The sequence below is a fragment of the Gavia stellata genome, chromosome 3 (genome assembly GCF_030936135.1).
Source record: "Gavia stellata isolate bGavSte3 chromosome 3, bGavSte3.hap2, whole genome shotgun sequence".
NCBI classification, from domain to species: Eukaryota; Metazoa; Chordata; class Aves; order Gaviiformes; family Gaviidae; genus Gavia; species Gavia stellata.
Genome location: NC_082596.1, coordinates 54557725 through 54574890, shown reverse-complemented (window position 1 = coordinate 54574890; position 17166 = coordinate 54557725). Strand labels below are relative to the sequence as shown.

Genomic DNA, 17166 nt, shown 5'->3' with positions numbered 1-17166 from the left:
CGCAGCGAGACACCACCCCCCCGCACACACAGGCGGTGACACCAGACTCAAGATTTCCTCCCTATTGTAAGTATTTTTGCTCTGCACAGGGATTTATCACATGCAGCTGCCACAAGTTGTTTACAAGACACAAAAGCTATGAAAACAAGGTTGACGAAGTCTGCGTGTGAGCCGTTTTCCCTGGCATAGATTTGTCATACCTCTTAGCTCACTTACATCCTGGCTGGCCACGCGGTCTCCAGTAACGCACAGCAATGCCTTCCCTTCATCTTCAGAGTCAATCTTTAAGTGTGTGTTTTCAGGCAGAGGTTGGGTTTTGACACAGCTGCCTTGCAATTAGGTTTATCACTGCAGCAAGAACAACAGAACTGCCCCTGTTGTCCCATTGTTTTTTACTGCCTTTTCCCCCCTTTTTTTCTTACTCCATGGTAAAACAGGTTTCCCAAAATAAACTTTTCCTTTGCTCTCCCAAGGGCGAGTGACCACTGCCTGAAGCCTTTGGTTTGTGAGGTACTAGACTCCTGCTCAGTTCTGGATCCTAGCTCCGCCTGATGCACTACATCTACCTTTCATAATTTTATCTGGAGTTACTTCAAGCTTCTGCTCTGAAAGAATGGACTCAGGCAAACTTCAATAGCCCGCACCAAAACTATCAGTACTAGATTACAGGAAAGGAGAAACTCCCTTTTGATAATATTTTAGTGGGTACTCAGTATGAGTCATTTTCTTCCTCCAAGTTAAATAACACCTCAGGGTAGGGAAAAGCTTTTACACAGTGTGCCAGGTGCTACTCAGCCAAAGGGGTTTGGCTTATGACTACAGCTGAACTTCGAGGTGTAACCTTAACACAAGTAATAATTAAAAAAAATATAAAAGGGCCTCAAGCAAAACTGGTCGCAAGTGAAGTCCCCAGGGTAAGTCAGTCAGCAAAATGGAAATGCAGTGCTCATCACAAGGGCAGGACTTTGGTGCTCAGTTACACTAATGCCATTTTGTGTGGCATAATGGTAAATGAAAACAGCGCAGAGACCACAGGCTTTTACTTTCAATGAAAACTGTTAACCTGAATGGCAAAAGCTTTCTTCCTCATTCTATTTTCATTTTCATTACTGCAGCTGTTCTAGTAGAATTACAGAGCTGGTCAGCTCAGCAAGCAAAGCTCAAATTTTTTTTTCTAAACCTGCTGACTTTTTTTTTATTTTAAAGGACAAGGTAATGAAGAGTAAAGATCTCTGAGAATGCCCTTTAATGATCCGAGTCCCCTGCTTTTTCTCTACCCCACAGCACACCAGCAACCTGCTTTGGAAAAAGAAAAAAAATTATGAAAAAGTCAAACAACTCAAATCAGACAATGCAAACGTATTTGCATGAGGTTGTTTTTCCCTTCTCAGTGCTTGAGGCATGGGTGTAAGGAGTGTTGCAATAAAGTTCCTTCCTGCATGTGGACAAGAAAACATCTTCCAAACCTTTACCAAAGATGACACTCCCCTTTGGGAACAATCATCTATGCCACAAAAGGCTATCTATTGACCAACTTTTCCCACAACATTGACCTCATACTTACGCAAAAGTGTAGTTCCCATTTTATTTTACAATTAGCCACTGAAAAAAACAAACAACCAACTAAAAAAAACATACATAGGTATCCCAGGAAGAATAGCCTAGAAGTTTGAAGTACAGTGTGTCCAAAAAGACAAGACACAAGGCTCTTTCTGGACTGATGTGATACTCCTTGAAGAGAACATACACAGCCATCTCTGGCCATGTTCAAAATTATTTTTTCTATCTTTATTTCAATAGAAAGTATTTAAAAAAAAAATCTATATTCGTACAGTATATTAGGATGACTCTGTTACTGAAGCTGATACAGACTTAAGTAAGCCACAGTGTTTACTATTTGCCTTTTTTTAAAATATAATCATTGATTTTAAACTTGAAGGTTAAAGAAAGGCAGAAGTTCAGCAGAATTCCAAAGAGTACTCCAGAGAACCAATAAAGAGTAATCCTGACAATAAAAAAAGATAAAGGCCACAGCCAAACAAAATGCATACACATTGCAGTCTAAATATTGCAGTCTCCTACTCATAATGACATCCTTACATTTGTCAGCTCTCCTGCTCCACAAAGCCCTCCCCCAACCTCCCAAGCAGACAACTGGTTTAAGGATTAGCCAGAACTGATTTTTCTCCCCTAGAGGTCTCTTATTTCACTGTTGTTGGAAGGATAAGGGTGGGTGACTGACATTCAAGTAAGTTGAAATGCGAGCTGCAAGCCTTCACATTTTTCATTAATAACCCTCTTTGATAGCAAAGTCCTTTTCTGAAAGGTAACTTAGATTCTGTTGCCCAAAATACACCCCAATACAACAGGGATCTCTTCTAAATCTTAGTCAGCCAGCTCTTTAAGTATCTCAACCAAGACCTGGCTCCCAGAACTCAGATTTCAACCCAATACAGTCTATTTCAGTCTACTAGAATTACTGAGGCAAAACCTTGTAATTGCTAGTCCAAGAAGAGTAAGAGTGGGAGCCCTTGTCCTCCCCCTTCAAAATCTGCCTGCAAAGAATGTTCACCTCAACCACTCTTCTGGCCTCATCTTCAGGAGAACTTCCCCATGGGCTGTCACATCTCCCAGCCCTAAAGTATTTCTAGGAGCCAAAAGCTGGAACTCTTTAGAGGGGCCTAAGATACCCTCCTGAAATTTAATGAGAGTTGCCTACGTAGCTTCCTTTGGCCCCTTTAAAAAATTCCAACATAGCAGAACACGGTCAGGTACTTCTGGCCCACTTTTCAGCATTCCTTTAAACATCTGGTTAACAACAACTGCTAGCATAGCTCTCTAAACCAAACAAAGTCAGTATGAGCTTAAAAATATTTCTTTTATGTATTTCAAGAGTAAAGCTGTGTTTTCTGCAAAGCTTGTATTCAACAAAATACTCTGTATGCATCCATTTTTAAAGAAAATATTTTATTACATTATGGGAAAAAAGCATAATCATCCAAAGTTCGTATTGTTAAAAAAATTGAAAATTTCTTTTAGACAGCATGTCGGTATATTCTGTTCCGCATGGGAATGATAAGAAGACTCTATATCATTACTAGATATTGCACAGTCTGAAAGAAACAAAAACAAATCACATGATCTTGGGAACCATCTCACATTATGAAAAACCTACAAAGAAAACATTAAAAAAAACCCAACACACAATCCTTTCTTTCTACAGTAGCTTTAAGTTTATAATTCTTGGAATGACCATATTCCACTGAAGACCATCTCAGTGACAGGAAGCTTCATTTCAGCAATCCCTTGTGCAAATAAGATTAATAAAAAAAAAATAATAATAATGCAGTGAAGTCTTTTGATATCGTGTGGGTGGCAATAACCACACAGCTGTTAGATCCCTGCCTGGAAAAACAAAACGGGGAAGGAGAAGGAGGGGGATTTAAGCCATGAGTTTCGCCTGCAACTCCATCTCTGCCGCCCTTTTGAGTGCAACATCCACCAGTAGCTGAAATCCACTAAAATCCTGGTTAAGGTCTGGTGGGGTTGGAGGAGGAGTGTTGAAGAGCCCACTTTGTGCATTTGCACCAGGTCCCAGTTTAGATGCGTCCTCGTGGTAGGAGAGGGAGTTGTCTGTGAAGCCATTGGCTGGGGGCTGCTGCAGGTCCATGGTCTGGCCTACGTCAGCTGGCTGGCAAAAATGGAAAGGGGTGTCTTTCAATGCAGTCACAGTCGTGTGGCAAATCACCGACGGCCGAGCCAGGACCGATCCAGGGGAAGCCGGCTTGGAAGAGGATACAGTCTTGCCGAGTGGTGCGGCAGCAGGCAAGAAGGCAGTCTCCTCCAGCAAGGGAATGTAGTTCTTTGTGCTGATGGAAGACTCCACCAGGCCGCCCTCAGGAAGCTTCGTCCCTCGCCGCGAGATAGTGAACTGATTTGGGTCTTTGCCATCCTTCCTCAGCATGTCAGGTAACAGCCTGCGGCGTGCGTTGATAAACCAGTTGCAGACCTGGGAATATAATGACATCTTAATTTCTACCTTCATTCATTTCCAACTATGTGCCATTAGAGTCATTGGGTTAAATTAATGAATCCCTCCAAGCAGTTTCCTTAACTGCAGAACAAAAGAGAGACCTACTGACAAGTTCTGGCATGCCTGGCAAAGGCCCTTCCCTTCTACCAGCTCTACCCCCGGCTCCCCACTCCTGTTACAGAAAGCCCCGGGACATCTGAAGACTGCTAGCAGGAACGGAGGAGTTTAGCTTTTAACTCTGTGCACACACATTAACCTATTAGCTATTGTTCCCTACGCTTAGGTTAATTAACAACAGGAAAACCTTTTCTCTCTGAAGAGAGCCACTCCTCCCACAAATAGTTACTGATTTTCCTTGTTCAACTGACTGTGTCGACAGACATAACATGAATTACCTCATTTAAGTTTGTCCCTGTTTAAATATCAAACCAGTTTCCTGGGTGATACGGGATAGTTTATAGTTTAACGTCTTTTTTCGGTTTACTACATAAAGGAGGTTTTCTTTATGATGTTACATTAAGGAAATTTTACTTTATAGCCAATTATGAAATTTGTACTACCGAATTAATCTGGAAAAATAAAGCCCAGAAGTCAACACAAGCACTCTATATTTAGCACCTCTCAAAACCAAACCAGGGTTTACCCAAGCTCTCATGCAGCCACCTTCCCACGAGGTGGAAAGCAGCAGTACCTATTCCACCAAAGATGATACAGAAGACAAGAATGATGCATCCAAGGGACCCTGCAGCTGCCAGTAGTATGCCAGGATGAGAATCCAAACTAACCACATAAAAGCCTCATCGTACCTATACTAACCCACTTGAGTAGCTCTATCCCATATAGGTTGTTTCACTGATCTTACTGGAATTCATCATACACATAATTATATACGTGCACGTTCTACAGGAACGAGCCTCAAGCTGCGGTTTTAGAAGTGAAGAAGTTATATGTTAAGCTGTGTATCTATCACCATAAAACTTCCATTGACAAATAAATACCCCCCTCTCACAATAAATTACCTTATACAGACACTTTATATCTTTTGGGCCCCAATTCCACAAAAATAAGCATGCATGCTCAAATTCATGACTGTCTGTTCTCCCAGAGAAGTAATTTTATTCCCAATAAATAAAGATCATCGTAACACACCATTCATTTGTATTTCTCCTTACAAGTGCCGTCAGAAGGAGAGAGAGTAAAAATAAAAAAGGAAATCTCACATGCAGTGTAAACATCTGTATCACTGACTACACCATAGGTAAATTAAGAAAAAAAACCCAGAAAACAGCTCCTTTTGAAGTGAGAACTACTTTTTTTTTTTTAATACCTGTAGTGTGGAAAGGTGTGTCTGTCGGGATAACAGTGCTTTTTCTTGCTCTGAAGGATAAGCATTGTATCGGTGCTCATATAGCCAGTCCCGAAGAATCTGCACGGATTCCTTGGGCAGGTTGCCACGTCTCCTCCGTTTGCCTGAGCCAGCAGATGAGGAAAGATCCAGTGGGACATCCATAGTGTCATCATCCTCCGTTTCACTGCCCGATATTGCAACTACACCTACAATTATAAGAAGACAAGACCATCAGCCTCCTAAATCCATAAACTACTCAGCTCCAGCATTCTATGGTTCAGACACTTTTTATTACATTAACTGTCTTTACTATGAATCATGGTATAGCCTCCAATACAGATTTGTCCTTAGCGTTAACTTGTCAAGCGGTAGCTTTTCTGTCAGCTGAACAAAAAGTAGCACCAATGATCTGTTCCTAGGGGAATTCTTTTCTGCAAATCCTCATTTTCTTGTTCCCCTGGCAACCTTTTATCTGCTGCATGTTATCAGATAGCTTCTATCTAATGCCAATATTGGCCAAATTTGCTTGCTATGGTATGCATCCAACACTTTTCTTCAAGGATAACTATCCAGTGGCTGGACAAAAGGTCAATAAGCAAGAACTTAAAACACCCAACTCAAGCAATGGGTTATTTAATTACTTCTTAACATGCCCATGCTTCCCTCCTGGGAGAGACAGCTTGCAGATTTCATAAATTCATAGCTCATTCCAGATCTATTAATAAAAACTAATGGAACAAGAAAAGAAGAAAGGGAAAAATTATCTGCCCCCACCCCGAGTGGTTTTTCACTTAGGGAGAAAAAATAAAAGTTCAGGAAAAGGAAAGAACCAGGTGCCTAACTCTTATATGAGTCCACCAGTTTATCAGGAGATGGACTTCTGTAATTTAATTGCATTTCTGTATCGCAGAACCACAATCATTTAATGTTCAGGTGTGTTCATTTGTTTGTTTTCAATGTACCACTTTGCATCTTGATTATTTTTTCAACTTCATCTCTGTGGAAATGTGTGTTCTGTGCTACACTTACTACAAAGGCTCCAGATTTACAAGTTAACTGCATACCTTTTTCCTTCAACACAAAGGAAGGAACAGATTTCAAAATTTGATTATCCCTTTATATATATACACCACACTACTAGTAACATGAAGCTATGGTATGTAAATAAAAAAATCCAAACGCCCCCACGAAATAAAACAAACAAGTATTCAAAGTTAGGAAGACTACAATTCTATTCCTTTGGTAGGATATAAAAGTCACTGAGGAAACAAATAGTGCTGTAAAATACAAAGAAAATCATGTTTCAAATGCTCACTAGGTTAAGCTCACCAGACATTTTAGGAATCTTACAAACTATATATAAATCTAAATAAAATACCACACATTTTCAACTAGTGAAATGAAATACTAATTTCAAGTGAAATGATACTGGCTTTCAGAAGCATTTTCTAGAAACTATAGGAGGAAAACAAGCCCTTAATCCTTTCTGTGTTTTGAACTTTTGGGACAGGGGCGGACGGGATGATGACACTTCTTTATTCATAACATCTACACTAAAAATCTTAATAGTACAAACAAATTAAATGTCAGAAGTAGAATTTTTATGTGGGCAACCACCAAGAGTTCAAAAATTCTGTGTGAGGAAACAAAGTCAGCCCTAAAATATGAGAAGTGTGCCCGTGAAAGTATAAAACTATATAAAGCTATAGTTATATCCATAAGTAAAAAAAATAGAAGGAATTAATGTAATTTAAAAAAAAAAAAATGGAAAAAGGGATGTGTGTGCAAGTTTTGCTTAATACTTGGCGGGGGGGTGGGGGGGGAACGACCACACACACGACACCTCTCCCCACACTTTCAAACTTCAGCCAAAGCTGGCATGGTGAATTATTCTCTCTTTCCCCTATTTATGAACAGCTCCAACATCCTTAAATTTTGCTTAAGTTGTCCAAATTTCAATGCATATTTTTGATATGCAAGCATTCCCAGCAGGATGATCAATCTGCAATTTGTTGTGTTTGGTGTAGTTAACTTCAGTAACTTAGTTAGGATTGTTTTCATTCTCCCAATTGCTGATTTATGTAACCGACAAGCACCAAACCAACATACCAAATTTTTCCTGTGATGACTAGCTACATAAATTATCCAGTCACAGAACAGGAACAATAGGACAATATTTAAATAGCCAACACAAGATAAACACCAAATTATGTAAACAGGTTCTTAATCCATGTAGAAAGTATGTCAAGTTTCCTTTAAAATGATTCTGAGTAAACTGCTTTGTATCTGTTATAGCTTCACGGAAAGTGCTCATGCTTGCAACCTAACCTGAGAACATGCCTTGCACAATGGGCTCCTGGAGCCATGAGGAGCACTTTTTGGAACAAAGATCCTGCACAGACAACACAATGGCTCTGCAAAGCAGCTCATCCCTTTTAAATTGAATTTAAAAACTAGTTAAAACTAGCCTACGCTATTCAGACAATGTTTTCAAGTGTGCTGTTCTTGTTTGTCAGAAACCAGAAGTGTTGCAGCACTCCAGTGGGTTGGGTTTTTTGTTTGTTTTTAAATATAATAGGCAGCAAGACAGGACCTTGGAAAACAGGGAGAGGCAGTCAGTGAGGGCTGGAATTAAGAGGGAAGAGAAGCCAAAGAAACTACTATGAGAAAGTTAGGTGTCTAATGGTTTGCAAGCCATATTTACATGGCATAACAAGAAGTCCTTCAGACACACACCATCCCATCTGGAGCAACCTTTCCAAGATCTAACACACAGCTAAAAGACTCCACGGGCACCTCTCCCAAATTTGAGAAAACTGAGTTGACAGCAAAACTTCTTCTAGAACCGCTGCTCTTTTTCACCCGAAAAAAAAAGTGACCAAATACTGTCTGAAAGCCAGCAGCATAAAAATGTTTCTCTGTTTTGCAAACAAGATCTTTTGCTAAAGTAAAAGTTGCCGCCTGACTAACCATAACCTACCTAGCAAGAAACGAGTCAACAGCGGAGCCTGGCCTTTGACCCGCTCGCTTAGTGTGTCATATTAATTGACACAGTAAGTTAGTGACACAAAGCAGGTTTTGGTTAAGCAGGAAACCCAGCGTAGTACAACTTCTCCTCATTTAAATGAGCTCATTTAAATAGATGATCAGCCCTCTGAACTTGTGGCGGATCTTGCTGGCGCAGTACAGAGCGAGCAGCAACAGGAAGTCATGGCTAGAAATCTTGCACTACCCCAGCTGATGTTTTTTACTAGAGCAGGAGCCACGTTGTTGCTGTCAAGGCTCTGTTTTCATTAAAGCATTCCTGCTGATTACAACCTAGCTTTGTTTCTCCGTCTTGTTAGTAATCAGGCTATTCGCGGCTGGTTTCCTGTTTTAACAGGGCCCAACTGAAAAGGCTTCTGGCTATGCTCCACGACTGGACCATTGGCCACCCAGAATAAAGGCTTGGGGACATGAGTAGCCCCAGCTGACCTATTAATTTATTTTGTCTTAAAAGCAAGCTAGTGCCAGGTTATTTTACATCTTCTCCTAAACATGTTTAAAAGAGAAAAACTGCTTTTACAGGACTAAATGAAAGCAGCACACGTTCATTTGCAGAGAGGTCTGAGAAACAATACAAAATCCCAGTTCTCCACTCCCGCCATCACCACTTAGATGAGCAGTCCACGCTATTAATGACCTAAGAACTACATGATCAGCATTCCTTCTTTATAAATTACTTTATCCTCCTGGCTTCCCAGCTGAAGTCATATACATGATTGAATGCCCTGTATCACAGCCCAAAGACTTTACAGGTCCTCCCGCAATCAGCTCAGGGAAGATTACACCGAGGATCTCGAGGCTAGGCTCCGCACCCAACCGTTAACAGCTTGAAACAACTTGAGTAGAAGTACAGTGATGACTAAAGTTGATTTCAAAATAAACTACTGCTACTTAAAAGAAGGCATGCTGAAATACTTTGAGGGGGAGGACAAAGTATTTAGAGAGGCTGAGACAAATGAAATGGGAGTTAAGCAAATGAAAAATTTAGGCTGAGTATCAGGGGAAAAAAAAAAACAAAACAACTATCCCATTGTGTCGAGGAAGAGCTTCACAGAGGAAGTGGCAGAAGCCGATTTGTCATTCGAAACAGGACAAAGTACACCACAAGGAACAATCTCTGCCCTCCAGAGAGGGGATGGACAAAAAACACCTTACGGAAAACCTCCCACCCCCTTAGGGTTCTCTGAATTTCTTAAGCCGGATTTTTTTTTTTTTTTTATGAGCACAGATAAACAGAACCAGTTCCCATCTAAGCCCCCGATCCTGTTGTAACCAAGCTCAGTAGGATTCCTCACATGTATAAACTTGAGCACATGCCTGTGTCTTTGCGAGATTGTATTCTAAACCAGCTAATTAACAAGCCGAGTATGTTCAGTGTGATTGCTATCAGGTTATTATTTGTAAATTAAACTATCCACAGAAGAGTCCTCGGGGTTTTAATCCACAGCCTGTTAGCTAAATAACAAAAACAAAATAATAAAAAAAAAATCCAACGCAAACAAAAAAACTATCTAAAATTTAACGTGAATTTAAAAACTTAACAACAAAAATAAATTAGTTTAAAATTATTCATAACTAACCAAGAACTACAAGGATGCAGAGGGAATTTCTACAGTAAAAAAAGAAACTTTTTCCTCTGAATAGGTTTCATAATTGAGGAACCAGCTTACTCCTTTTCCTCTGCATTTCACAGCTTGCATTCTATCGCTTCTAAAGCAGCCAAACTTGGCTATGCCATACATTTTTTTTCTCTAAAGGGGATTTTTCTAGGAGTGCAAGCAAGAAATCTGTAACAAAGTCACTCTTTGAAACTTCTTGAATGAGCCTCAAATGCCAGGAGGTCACAAATAACTACAAGTCCAACCTTTAATAAAACAAAGGCACCCTAGCCCTAACATCTTTTTAGAAGTTTCCGCCTTTGTCTCCTCACCTTTTAATTTCTGCCACGCAAACCCCAGGCCCATGGCCCCTCTCAAAAGTTCTCCCTCCCGTCTGTCACCTTTCATTGTTTCCATTGTTTCAGCCCAGGACTTGCAATCCTCAAAGCAGATCTTCCCCTCCCCCCCCATGCTCTCACACCCGTACACACACAAAGCCCTACACATGCATACCTAGAAACTACGTCAGCGTTTTTCACACGCATTTATTTCGGGGGTGGCAAGAACAACAGTCGAAAGTGCAGCGAGTTTGGTATTTCACCAACCAGCAGCTGCCCTCGGGGAGAGGAGTCTGAACAATGGAAGCAACAGCAGACAGGAAACCAGCTCACCACTGCTGTGCAAACAGGGAGCATAGGAATGTCCTAAAAATAACTGGGCTAAACTAATTCAGTGAAACCATAAAAAGAAAAAAAAAAAAAAACAACCCTGCTTGTAATAAGGTTAAGAATCTCAACCTACCTAAGACGACTGAAACATGAAACAAGTCAAAGCTGTCACTGTCTCTAGGCACAGACGGCCGAGCTTGGTAGGCAGCACGTTGTCATCCAAAAACCCGGGCAGTTCGCTAGCAGGCTGAAATGCGCCCAGCTCCTGCGGGAACTCCGAATTCTTCCCTTTTAAACACCACCCTGTTAAAACTTCGTCTTTGTGCTTTAATTCCCTTTGTGCGTGCTCCTCTTACACAAGTGGCGCGTCCAAAGCTTCTTACGAGGGCTACAGACCATATTAGTACATCACGTTTCCAGCAGCCCAATGATTTCACGAACTACTTATGCATTAATTGCTCCAAAGATATTAACAATGAGCGAGGCTGCTCTACTACAGAGCCGCAGGAATGCGTAGTAGGGGAGAAACAGCACAACTCTGGAGTACTGAACATGCGCACTGCTCCCCTCTAACCCTCCGCTTTGGGTAGTTTAATCGTCTTTGAATGCAGAACACCCTTCATCCACACTACGGACTGGTAAATCGCAACTGAAAAGATCCTACTTTGCTATAAACTTCCTTCCAGCCAGCGCAGATGTCTTAAATCTGAAAGCACGTTCCGCGTCTTCGTGGCCAAGCTCCAATTTAAAGGCACTTAAAGCACCACAAGCTCTAAGAGTAACAATCCTCTAACTGTAAAGTTTGTTTGTACATTAACACAAAGAAAACTTAAAGAGCCTTATTTTTCTGGGGAAAAAAACTCTTCCTCCTTTCAACCCTAACTGGGTCGAAACTTTTGTACTTTTTCCTTCTGTTTTAAGGGATAAAAGAAAGGGAAGGAAAAGGCAGCAACTTTCGGCAAAACAGGGCAGCAACTTTCTGCAAAACAAGGCAGCCGAGGGCGCGGATGGGGTTTGAGACCCTTCTGCGAGGCGCCCCCGCCGCCCCCCAGCCCCACGCTGCCATGCCCGCTCCCCCCGCGCCGCCGGGAACAAAGAGTCGCCAGACGCCCACGGGTCGCGGCGCCCGGAGTTGCGGGCGGCCCCGCTTTCCTCGCCCCAAGTTGGGAAAACGACCCGCACCCTCGGCTCCCGTCACCGGGACGGCGGGGCTCGGTGCGGAAGAGCGCAAAGAGCGTTTTGGGGGAGGACAGGGGGAAGAGGCTCGGCGGCGGGAGCGAAAACAAAACTTCGCGGAGGCACAAAGCAGGCGGCTGGACATGTTTTTTGACAGGGAGCCAGCGGCGTGGAGAGGCGGCCGCCTCCAAACAACAGCCCCGCATGTTCTGTCTGGGAGCGGAGCATCCACTGCCATCTTCTACGGGAGCTCGGCCGGGGGTCGGGGGGGGGGGGGGGGGGGCGGCACTAGGGAGAAAAGGGCCGAGAAGAAAAACAGACTCCGTCTGGCTTGGTAACAGCCCCCCCCCCCCCCCCCCCCGCCAAGCCGTTCCCGTAGGGAGGGGAAAGGCGCAGGGCACCCCGCTTTCTCCCAGCGGCCCAGCACGCCCCGTCACAACTACCTCTTTTACTTTTCATCTTGATCGCGAGGACGGAGCCGCCGCTGCCGCCGGACACCGCGCACACCAGGAGCCAGGAGCACCCGCTCGCCGACCCAAGTTTCTCTCCCTCTGCCGGACGCTGCTCCCCCTTTAAACTCGGTGAGGAGGAGGACGACGGAGAAGAAGCACCACCGCCACGGAGCGCGGATCCAGGCACCCGGTCCGGGGCCACGCTGCTGTCAGCGGCAGCCGCAGGACTCTGCCTCCCCGGGGGTTTTCTGCTGCGGCCGCTGCCGGGGTGGGCTTCCCTCCCCCCTTCCCTTTGTTCCCTTCTGCCGGCGATTGGCCCCGGCTCGTTAAAGTGAGGAAAGGCACGAGAAGAAAAGGTACACGGCGCCCGCCCTCCCCCACCTTCCCGCAGCGAGTACGGGAGAGGAACCGTGCGCTGCACTGGCACTCGGGGCTGCCGCGCTGCCTCCTCCTCCTCCTCCTCTCTCCTCCCTCCCGGGCTGCTGCGGCTCTGTCAGACGGGAGGGGAGGGACGGACCGGCGGGGGGGGGGGGGGGGTCCGCCCGCCCGTAGCCTCTCGCTCATGCACACACAACAGCGGCGGCGGGGGGAGCCCTCCGTGCCTCCCGCTCCCTCGCCTTTCTTCCAGGCAGACGTTTGATCATTAAACTGGAAGGAGAAGGGGGCGGGGGTTGTAAGATTTTGACAGCTGCCCTTGACTAGCCTCCTCCTGTTGCTGCCGGATGAACCACCCACTCCTTCGCGTGAATAGAGAGAAGAAAGGAGAGTACGTACAGCAGGAGAAGGAGCCCTCCGAAAACCGGCGCCCCCCTCCCGGCTGCCGAGCGGTCCGGCGGGGGCTGCTTTCCCTCCTGCCCCACCTCCTTCCCCATGCCACGGAACGAGCCCCGGCCGGTACTGGCCAGCCCCTCCCGCGGGAGAAGGCGAGCACCCTTTCTGGGGTTATTTTTACCTCAGTTGGTAGAGATTGTTCACCCCCCCCCCCCCCCAAGCCCGGTGGATTTTGTTGCGACACATGCTCGTAGCTGTGAAGAGAGAAAAGCCTCACAGCTTGACTCATCCCTCTCAGGCGAGCACGTGTTGCAGCAACAGTTTATCTTCCTCCGAGATGGGAAAAGTGGGATTTGTGAGCTGCTCGTTCGCGGAGGGCTCGGTCCGTCTTCCCACCGGGCGGGGGGCTCCCTTTCCCGAACACGGGCGGCCTCAGCGACGGCTCCCGGCGCTCCCCGCCGCCCCCTGCCAAAGAGGGGCGTCCGCCGGCGCCGGGCGCGTACTTTAAAGTCTTGAACGCCGAGCTCCGGGCTGAAATTTCGCGCGAAGATTTTGGCGTGGAAAGTAAAATAAGCCGCCTTGCCTCGAAACACGCATGCGGCTGTAGCGTGCTTTCTATGCACGGGAATGTGTATATTTATGTTACTCCTGCACCGCCACGTGCTGGGCTGTTTGCGGATGAGGAGGAGCGGGGGCAGGCACTGGGGGTTGAGAAGCAAATGCTTTAAACGGCTGATGAAATAATAAATTCCTACGGCAAAACAGCGCTCCTTCCTTCCCCCACCCTCCTGCTCGGCGGCGCGGGCATCCACACAAACGCGCATTCACAGCAGAAGAGGAAGCAACAGCGTTTTAACACCAAATCCTCCCAAGTACCTTGTAACTATTTTTACGTGGCATATTTACAGCGACCTTGCTGGAGATAAAACAGCTGTTACATCCTGAATGGGGGACATGTGCGGGGGGAGGGTGGCTGGTGAGTCATGTCAGTTAACAAGGCCCCCGTGTTGGCCGCCCCAGGGCCGGTGGCTCGCTTTTGGGTGATCGCCGAGGCTGCCATCCGGCGTGTCTGGCTGTAGTTTAGCGAGGCGGGCCGGGCCAGGCCCACTGACTCATGGCACCGCGGGCCAGCGCGAGTCAGGCGGGCGGTTCTGCCGCGCGGCGCTGACCGAGCGCCTGGCGGCGGCGCGAGCCGAGCCGTTACCCGCCGACCAACCGCCATCCGCTGCGCCTGGGGGGAGCCGCGCGCCCTTCAGGCCGCCTTCCCGCCGTTGTGCCGGCGTCGCCCCGCGGTGGTGTCCAGTTCGGTTCGTGCCCGGGCAGGGGTGGTGGAGCTCGGTGCTGCCCCCCCGTACGGTGGCAGCTCAGGAAGACGAGGCGTGCTCAGGGGCGGGTATCTTTAATGTGGCAAGAAGCGAGCCGCGTCTCCGAGGGACTGGTGACTCAGGGGCGGGGGGTTGTGCGCGCATGCCGCCGCATTTTTTTTTGTTTTGTTTTGGTTTTGTTGTTTAAAGTCCTGCTTCCCAGCTGTGAGGGCTGACTCTTCAAACTGGTGTTTTGAGCGTCCGGGCATGGTCATGCTAAAAAAGTAATTACGGGAAGTTAACAAAAGACATGTCAAGGATGTGAAGAGATTTCCCTTTCTCCATACCGCCCCAGCCGCCTCCCGCTTGCTTATTGTCCTTGGGACTGCCGGCAAGTTTGTGAATCAAACTCTTACCTTTACTTCTTTCTATTTTCTGTTTTGTTTTGTTTTGTTTTTTGAGGTCTGTTTGGGTTGGGTTTTCTGGGTTTTGGGGTTTTTTTTGGTTCTTCTTTGACACGGTCACTTTTATGAAGTGAAAAAATTTAACTTTCACAATGAGCTCAGGCTTGCTTTTAAAAGCGTTAGGAACAGCCTTTCTAGCTCTGCTGGAATGTGGATTCCTAGGAATTTTCTCAAAGGATGCTAGAAGATTGATTTCGACTTAGCATGTCAGCTTTTTAGCTAGTAGGAGCAGGCAGTGGGACCAGTGGGTGTTCATTCATAGCTGCCCGGGTACAAAATGCATGGAGGGGCATTTTTTTGAACCAAGTTACTCCATGGATTGTGAGTATGGAGGGGTATATCCATAATTGGGACCACTGGGAAAGACAGAAAGCGGGCTTGTGCAGTGCATCTTGCAGCTGTTGGCTGGGGCAATACCTTGGCTCTGTTTACAAATTCTGGCCGTCTTTACCCCTTGAAGACTCTTGATATGTGTTTGAGGTGGTAGGGTGGATAAAGTTTGCAAAAAAAAAAGTAGGGTGGGTGGGAGAAAACCCCTGCAACCTTCTCTGTCAGTAAAGCCTGAACACACCTGAAACAAGGTTGTATCTAAAGAGAGAGCAGGTGATTTTCTCATCTGTCCTGAGCTAAAATCTGTGGAACAGAGCAAGTTGATTTTACAATGAATGCAGTAACCTGGTGGCCCATAAGTTGATGATGGGTGTTGGTATTGGCTGCTGCTTCTGGCAGGCAGAAGTAGGTGGTATGGAAGACAATACGTAACTTTCCGCAGTTTTTCTTTTCCCTTCGCATGTTGGCGAGGCTGTGCTTTTAGTATTACTTAATCTGCTGGAGCTGTATCAGCACTAATAATCATATCTCACAAGCAGTTCACACTGCTCACTGAGCAACTTTGGCATCTGTGCAGCTCCTTGGGTAAGTAGTGGTATACACATGCATCAAGATACATCTGTGCCAACAGGTTTGAACAGCTTGGTTTAGTCTGAGCAAGTTCAGCTCTGTCTGGACCCATCTGCATAGACATGCTGTAAGTGTTTGTAAAACTGGATTCCAGGAAGGGAGAGAAATTAAACTGGAGGGGCTAGATTTTGAATTGCTCAATGATTCTCCAGATCATAGGTTTATCAATGTTCTGTGGTAATGCACACGTGTTTCTGTCCTGTCGTACTGCCGTGTGTGATATCTGGCATGACTAATTGTATCTTACTTTACAGGTGTTTTGCTTTGAGATGCCTAACCACTACTAAAGTCTCCAAGGCCATGCATTGGGCATAGAAACTCTTAAAGGAAGTACTCTGGAAGATCGGGACCTAGGCATCTCAGGTTTGTGGATGTTTGTTATCTTAGTCTGTTTGTTCCAGTTTTCCATTTATAAACTGGAGAGTATTTCCCCCTCCCCACTTTATAGGATGTTATGAAAATAAACCCATTGATCTTTGTGGAATGCTCAGATGCCATTGACATGTTTGTGAGAAAATTTATTCCTTTATATTCAGAACAGAATTAAGTAGCGCACAGTAACTTAAGCAGGTCATACCTCCGGCAATGAGAATCAAGCAATGTAACAAATAACTGTTCTTCCAAATCTGTCCTATGCATGGAAAACCAGGAATCACTACTGTGGGTCACACCCATTCTTCACCTTTTCTTATCCATGACATTGACTAGTCTCAGATGTATCAGAGGAAAAGGAGAGGCTACGGAAGGCAGATGTGAGGTAATATTTTCCCACAAATGTCCCATCCAAATCTTTATTAGTTCAATACAAGCACTGGAGGAATAGTTTAATAGAACTTCAAATGTTGTTACTGAGATAGCTGGATGGTCTTTATACTGGTATAAAAGTTTATTATCTCTACAACATTAAAACTTTGTAATGGCAGTCAGTGGTAGAGTAGCATGTTGAGTTATGAATTCCATAAAAATGCATTTCTTTTGACTTCTTTCTTATCTATTTATTTCATTGAATATCCTCTTGTGCTTTGAGACAATGAAAACAGAGTTCCTGGGGTTTACCTTCTCTGTACCATGCATTATTTTATATAGTTTCATCATGTCTGCTTTCTGACATAAAATTTTTCACTCTTCTCAATCTTTTTTACTGTGAGAATTAGTCCCAGCTTTTGATCATTGCCTTGGTTCTCTCCCAAGTATATTTAGTCCTACAATATTCCATTTTTCAGTAAGGGTGACTTATGCTGCATGCAGTATTCTAAGCAAGGTTATGCCTCTGATTACAATATATATGCATTTGATATTACTCCGTGACCTATTTCTTATGGAATCCAGCACGTTAGGCTTTATCTT

The 17166-nt window shown here is 45.0% G+C and overlaps 1 protein-coding gene across 3 annotated transcripts; it reads right to left on the bottom strand.

Moving 5' to 3' along the window:
* Positions 1–3005: 3005 nt before the first annotated feature.
* Positions 3006–12375, bottom strand: TGIF1 (TGFB induced factor homeobox 1). Of its 3 annotated transcripts, none has more exons than XM_059815522.1 (3): positions 12312–12375; positions 5361–5587; positions 3006–4009 (listed from the first exon to the last, which is right to left on the bottom strand). In XM_059815522.1, the coding sequence occupies exons 1-3, from the start codon at positions 12325–12327 to the stop codon at positions 3443–3445; spliced, it is 810 nt and encodes a 269-aa protein (XP_059671505.1). In that variant the 5' UTR covers positions 12328–12375; the 3' UTR covers positions 3006–3442. The 3 variants fall into 3 exon arrangements, with proteins under 3 accessions (XP_059671505.1, XP_059671504.1, XP_059671506.1); XM_059815521.1 differs by lacking the exon at positions 12312–12375 and adding an exon at positions 10357–10441; XM_059815523.1 differs by lacking the exon at positions 12312–12375 and adding an exon at positions 7710–7734.
* Between the last annotated feature and the right edge of the window lie 4791 nt (positions 12376–17166).

What these genes read in the sequence shown, in the direction of transcription:
- TGIF1 (XM_059815521.1), bottom strand. Translation starts at nt 10,441, where the DNA reads ATGGAAACAATGAAAGGTGACAGACGGGAGGGAGAACTTTTGAGAGGG. An exon ending in TGCGTGGCAGAAATTAAAAG is followed by an intron (nt 5,588 to 10,356) that starts GTGAGGAGACAA and finishes TTATAATTGTAG; the next exon opens with GTGTAGTTGCAATATCGGGC. An exon ending in CACACCTTTCCACACTACAG is followed by an intron (nt 4,010 to 5,360) that starts GTATTAAAAAAA and finishes TTATATTCCCAG; the next exon opens with GTCTGCAACTGGTTTATCAA.